Here is a 6,628-nt window from a genome sequence, read left to right on the forward strand (position 1 = left end):
CCCCCCCCACCCCGTGCACAACTAAAACTAGGGAAAAAAACGCAGTACTGTGTCAATACACAGGCACCAAGTATGGATCTGTTATTATATATTATATATTATATATGTGTTGGTCAGTTTGTCCCATTTTGCAGCAATAACACTGAAGTGATATGAAGAAAAATGTTTCTTTTTAGATGAAACTGATGTTGACAAAGTTTCCTTTTGGGGTAAAGAGGGCTCCATTGTATTGACTTTAAAATGTCAGAAAATGTGGATCAGTGTTCCTCAAATGTCTTGTTTTGTCCCCACACACACACACACACACACACACACACACACACACACACACACACACAAGCTACAGTCAAAGAATTTGATATATGTATATATGCTAAAATAGTTGGCGATTTAATGTAAATGTTGGCAATTAATTCATGACTTCGCACCTGCTGATTGATTAGTCTCAAATAATGTAAACATTTCCACATCGGAGTGGGAAATTAACCTGAGAATAGCTCAGGAGATCGTCATAATAACGTGTGCCGGCCAGCTGTAAGATGTGATGGTGTAATATCTCCACAGACCCGGTGGGAGCTGACTGGGAGGAGGAGGACGGAGGCTTCAACTACGCCACGGACCTCGTTAAACACATCCGATCAGAGTTTGACGACTACTTCGACATCTGCGTTGCCGGTAAGTTTTCAGCCTCCAGATTGTGTCTCTCTTTTCATTTGAATTGTTTCGAACCGCTGTAACAGGGGAATTCTCCCAGTGTGGGATCAATGAAGTCTTATCTTCTCTTATCTTCTCTTATCTCTCGCCTTGTACTATATGCATCACCTTGCTAGCTAGCTAGCTTAGCTCTGTTAACCCTTGTGTTGTCTTCCCGTCAAAATTGAAAATCAACACTTTTAAATCACGTTTCTGTCACTTTTTTCTAATCTTTGTCACTTTTTTTGGAATTTTTGGAATTTATGGTCAATAAACCTCATTTATAGGAAATTATACCTAATGTTTGAGTTAGAAAAGCAGAAATTAGGAATTATTGAGACTAAAATTAAAGGAATGGATGTTGATGATAATCACAGACTGGAATATGTCAACTTTTACTCAATACTATTTCAAAAACACTTCTATTTGTTTTACAATGCTATAAAATTGAATAAGACGCCCCAAAATTAATGAAAAAAATGTCAAAAAAGTGACAAACATTGAAAAAAGCATCAAAAGTGTTGAAAAATGGGACAAAAACTTAAGAAAAAGTTAAAAACATCCGTAAAAAGCATCCACAAAAATGTTGATTTTTGGGAAGATGACACAAGTGTTAAAGATAGTTGCGACTTTCTTGACTTGGCTCAATTAAAACAGGAGACAGATCGTCTCCAAAATAAGGTCTACCGAGGGGGGAGGAGGGGGAGGATTTGGCAGTCAGTGATTTTAAATGTGTTTGCATGTGCAGGATACCCTACGGGCCACCCCGAGGCGGAGAGCTACGAGGCCGACCTCCGACACCTGAAGGAGAAGGTGGACGCTGGAGCAGACTTCATCATCACCCAGTTGTTCTTCAGGGCCGACACTTTCCTCAAGTTCCTGGACGACTGCAGGGCGATCGGGATCACGTGTCCCATCCTACCTGGAATCTTCCCCATTCAGGTAACTCGCTGCCGCCTCCAGAAACACGGCATTATCATGAAGAAGTCACAGGTTGATTGCTGATTCTTTCCCCTTATGAGGTCATAAGGGGCAAGAATCCAAATCGCACACCGAGAACGCACCTGAACACACCTCCCTGTAAGACCAGCACGCCCAGAATGCACCTGAACACACCTCCCTGTAAGACCAGCACGCCCATAATGCACCTGAACACACCTCCCTGTAAGACCAGCACACACAGAATGCACCTGAACACACCTCCCTATAAGACCAGCACGCCCAGAATGCACCTGAACACACCTCCCTGTAAGACCAGCACGCCCATAATGCACCGGAACACACCTCCCTGTAAGACCAGCACGCCCAGAATGCACCTGAACACACCTCCCTGTAAGACCAGCACGCCCAGAATGCCCCTGAACACACCTCCCTGTAAGACCAGCACGCCCAGAATGCACCTGAACACACCTCCCTGTAAGACCAGCACGCCCAGAATGCACCTGAACACACATCCCTGTAAGACCAGCACGCCTGTGGGCGCAGAGATGGGCGCCATTTGATATTTAAATAACTTTGGCCCTGGACGGGATATTGACAACTGCGTCAGGGCCTTTTAAAAATAATTCTCCGTGGTTTAGGCCACCAGGCACCGGGGGAACACTGGTTTCAAACAGACCATCCACTGGGATAAAGCTGGACTTTAACGTGTTCCTCTCCAGGGTTACCAGTCTCTGCGGCAGCTCGTCAAGCTGTCGAAGCTCGAGGTACCGGAGGAGATCACCAAAGTCATCGAGCCCATCAAAGAGAACGACGCCGCCATTCGTAACTACGGCATCCAACAGGCGGTGGAGATGTGCCGCGTGCTGCTGGACAGCGGCAAGGTACCGGGGCTCCACTTCTACACCCTGAACCGAGAGGTCGCCACCATGGAGGTGCTCCGCCAGCTGGGCCTGTGGATAGAGGACCCCAGGTCAGTCACCCCTGTCGCTCCGCTTGCTTTACAGCACGCCATCGCTTGGTGCAAAAGTCAGAAGTAGTCGTGGATGATAGGTGGAATATTTAAGCATGGAGGTTTTCAACTGTATTTCATCTATTCTAAGGATTCTTCCACAGAAGGCTTAGTTTGAGGTAACACGATCCCACAGCTGCGAATATAGATGTGTGAAACTAGTAGAAGTGTCTCACAAATAAGTAGTTGATCAAAGGTAACCACAGAAATAGATTAAGTGACCGCTGCAGGACAAGAAGACTATAAGAAACGCAGTTAGTCGGATGTTCAGAGAGACACAGGAAAAATAGCTGAAAAATATAAAAAGCTAAATTTCCTGTAGGATCGTCTTGTGGGCAGAATACTACAGTTCATCAGAGCAGGGTTGATGTGACGACAAACCAATAACAGGAAGACGCCCAAATCATTGCTGATCAAGGGTAGAGGCTGGGGGTGTGGCCTTGACCATGATGTCTCTCTCTAAGTGGGGGACAAATTCTCTGGGCGGGCAAAGCAGAGAAAGGGGAGGTACCCTGCCCCTTATGACCTCATAGATTCCTGATCGGCCCATCTGAGCTTTAATTTTCTCAAAGGCAGAGCAAGACACCCAGGGCTCGGTTTACACCTATCAGCATTTCTAGCCACCTGGGGGGGGGGCATAGGCAGGCTGGGGGGGAACTCATATTATTGCAAAAAAAACTCAAAGGGAACTTTTCATGTCTCGGGACCTTTACTACTCAAGTAGCGTTAAGTGCAGTTTTGGTTTCAGAGTCTGTTTGTCCCAAAACGTCAGTAGTTCAAACAGATGGTGTCCCGCGGTAAGATGGATGTTCTCACCAGTTTTGGGAATTTGTGAAAACTGAAATCTCAAACAGATATCCCCCCCCGACCCGGGCACACCTTTGTTTAGTGGAACAACCCCCTGCTTTTTGTGGGCCTTGCTGCCATTCAAGATGCTCCAGAGTTTTAGAGCTTGTGTTTTGTTTTTGTTTTCTTGTGCCAGGCGGCCTCTTCCCTGGGCAGTGAGTGCCCATCCCAAACGGAAGGTAGAAGATGTTCGACCCATCTTCTGGGCCTCGCGGCCCAAGAGCTACATCTACAGAACCCAGGACTGGGACGAGTTCCCCAACGGCCGATGGTACAGTTGCACGACAAAACTTAAACGTCCATTCCTTTATTAATCGCCAACTGTTTTGATAATCGATTAATCGGTTTGAGTAATATTTTTCGTAAAAACTTTTCAAATTCCAGCTTCTTAAATGAGATTTTTAGATGCATTCCTAAAAATGTTGCTTTGCATTAGTGTAGTTACATTGTAGTTAACATTAGTATATTTTATGTAAAAACTTCTCAAGTTGAGTTGTGGACAAAACAAGACATTTGAGGACGTCACCTTGGGCTTTGGGAAACACTGATCTATATTTTTAAACCTTTTCTGATATTTTACAACTAACCAAGAAAAAAAATTGTTAGATGCATTCCTAAAAATGCTGCTTTGCATTAGTGTAGCATCGTAAAGCCTCCTGTGATACATCTAAAACGTGTCTTGTTGTCGATGTCTTCAGGGGAAACTCCTCATCTCCAGCTTTCGGCGAGCTGAACGACTATTACCTGTTCTACCTGAAGAGCAAGTCGTCCAAAGACGCTCTGCTGAAGATGTGGGGCGAGGAGCTGCTGAGTGAAGAGAGCGTCTATGAGGTCTTCACCTGCTACATCGCAGCCCAACCGAACCGCAGCGGACACAAGGTACAAGAGAAGAAACGCTGAATGCTTCGGATATGTTGACGACTTATATTAACATCTAATTCAATTGTATTTATAGGATCAAATCATAACAAGAGTTTGCAACATAGTTAGTTAACATAAAGTAGGTCTCAACAACGCTATAATTTACAATCAACGCTATAATTTACAAAGACCTAACAGTAATTCTAATTAGAGTAAGCATTTTGGGTACCAGTGGCGAGGCAAAAACGTCCTTTTAGGCAGAAACCTTGGACAGATCCAGGTGTAGCAGGGCGCCTAGCGGACATACAAGACAAACAGGAGCTATAAAGCTAGGACCCTCTGTCTGTCTCCCTGTCAAATATGTAGAAAATATCTATTTCACACTCGGTTACCTGGGTCCCCAATGAACTTTGGTTTGGAATATGGAGCAGTTTGGACAGTGTTGTATATTGGGATATTAAAGCTTTAGTGCAAAACGTTTTGATATTAATGAACATCTATAACCGGATGGGTCTAGGAAACAATGAATTGGTTGGGTCCGGGAAACAAAGAACCAGTTGGGTCTAGGAAACAAAGGACCGGTTGGGTCTAGGAAACAAAGAGTTGGTTGGGTTTAGGAAACAAAGAGTTGGTTGGGTTTAGGAAACAAAGGACCGGTTGGGTCTAGGAAACAATGAATTGGTTGGGTCTAGGAAATAAAGGACCGGTTGGGTCTAGGAAATAAAGGACTGGTTGGGTCTAGGAAACAAAAAGCCGGTTGGGTTTAGGAAACAAAGAACCGGTTGGGTCTAGGAAACAAAGAACCGGTTGGGTCTAGGAAACAAAGGACCGGTTGGGTCTAGGAAACAAAGAACCGGTTGGGTCTAGGAAACAAAGAACCGGTTGGGTCTAGGAAACGTAGAACAAGTTGGGTCTAGGAAACAAAGATCCGACCACTTTGATACTGTAGCAGCAGCTGTTGCTTTTTGGAAGCAAAACCCGGCTTTCTTTTACAAGAAAAAGTTGACTAGGACATTTAGTATGATCATGGTCTAAGTTCTCTTCCTCTGCTAGGTGATGTGTTTGCCGTGGAACGACGAGCCGTTGGCCCCGGAGACCAACCTGCTGAAGGACGAGCTGGAGAAGGTGAACCGACGAGGAGTCCTCACCATCAACTCCCAGCCCAACATCAACGGAAAACCCTCCACGGATCCCATCGCCGGCTGGGGGCCCGCAGGAGGCTACGTCTTCCAAAAGGTAGGAAGGCTTTCTGTCTACTGCCTTTTTGGATTGAGGGCTGCAACTAATGATTATTTCCATTGTCGATTTAATCTGTGGATTATTTTCTGGATGAATGGATTAGTTGTGCGGTCTCTAAAATGTCAAAGATTTGGAAAAAAGTCCATAAGTGTTCCCCAAAGCCCAAGATAACGTCCTCAAATGTCTTGATTTGTCTACAAACAGAAAAGAAACTAGAAAATATTCTTATTTAAGAAGCTGGAATCTGAGAAGTTTTGACGACTAATGGATTAACTGAATCAAGGCAGCTCTATAACCGTATAGCAGCACTTTCTACAGTGAGAAATTACCAATAAAAGGCTTCTAACCAATAACTACACATGTTCAAGCAGGAATGTGAACCGAAAATGCCACAAATATTTTCCCATTGCCAGACCTTCCTCCACAGCGCTGCGTAGGAGGGTCTGGCTAGTCCACACAGCATTCTGCGATGGTAGGAAAACGTGCTCTGGTTTATTGGCATGTCTTTAAACCAATCACAGTTGTCTTGGGCGGGGCTAAGCGTTGGACGGAGCCACGGTGCCGCTGCTAAATCGCCTCGGGAAGGAACTTGTTTTGGTGGAACGTGTGTACGTGGACAGATAGTCCAGCTAGTGGTCTAGATTTTATCCTGCAGAGATCTGAGGACCAGGTAACCATGGTCCTCGGAAATTAGCCGCAGGTCAGAGCGCCAACACATTCCCCCCCCCCAGGCGGCAATTGAACAATCCTTGAAGTGGAACGTCGTCAATGTAGACTAGCGAGAAAATAACATCTGCAACCAAGCCTACAATGTACCTGGTGATTAATTTAACAGTTGACAACTAATCACCTCCCCCATCCCGCCCCACATCCATAGGTCTGCCTAGTTTCTGTGTTTCTGTGTTTCTCGCACCCTCTAAATGCCACCTCAAAAAATTCCTTCATGTGTCCACATGAACGGTGTGTTGTCTTGCATTATGTTATGTTGTTATGTCTTGTACTCTATCTTGCTATAATGCTGATTCTGATTCTGTTTCT

The 6,628-nt window shown here is 45.0% G+C and overlaps 1 protein-coding gene across 1 annotated transcript in view; it reads left to right on the forward strand.

Annotated features, from left to right (window-relative positions):
* The window catches only part of LOC117948295 (methylenetetrahydrofolate reductase-like), a 12,316-nt gene that overhangs the window by 2,628 nt on the left and 3,060 nt on the right, over positions 1–6,628 (forward strand). The window contains exons 2-7 of the mRNA XM_034877881.1: positions 552–675; positions 1,442–1,635; positions 2,355–2,605; positions 3,627–3,761; positions 4,189–4,369; positions 5,405–5,750. Of these exons, the coding sequence (XP_034733772.1) occupies positions 552–675; positions 1,442–1,635; positions 2,355–2,605; positions 3,627–3,761; positions 4,189–4,369; positions 5,405–5,750 (1,231 nt within the window). The remainder of the gene's footprint in view (positions 1–551; positions 676–1,441; positions 1,636–2,354; positions 2,606–3,626; positions 3,762–4,188; positions 4,370–5,404; positions 5,751–6,628) is intronic.

The sequence above is a fragment of the Etheostoma cragini genome, chromosome 7, assembly GCF_013103735.1.
Source record: "Etheostoma cragini isolate CJK2018 chromosome 7, CSU_Ecrag_1.0, whole genome shotgun sequence".
NCBI classification, from domain to species: Eukaryota; Metazoa; Chordata; class Actinopteri; order Perciformes; family Percidae; genus Etheostoma; species Etheostoma cragini.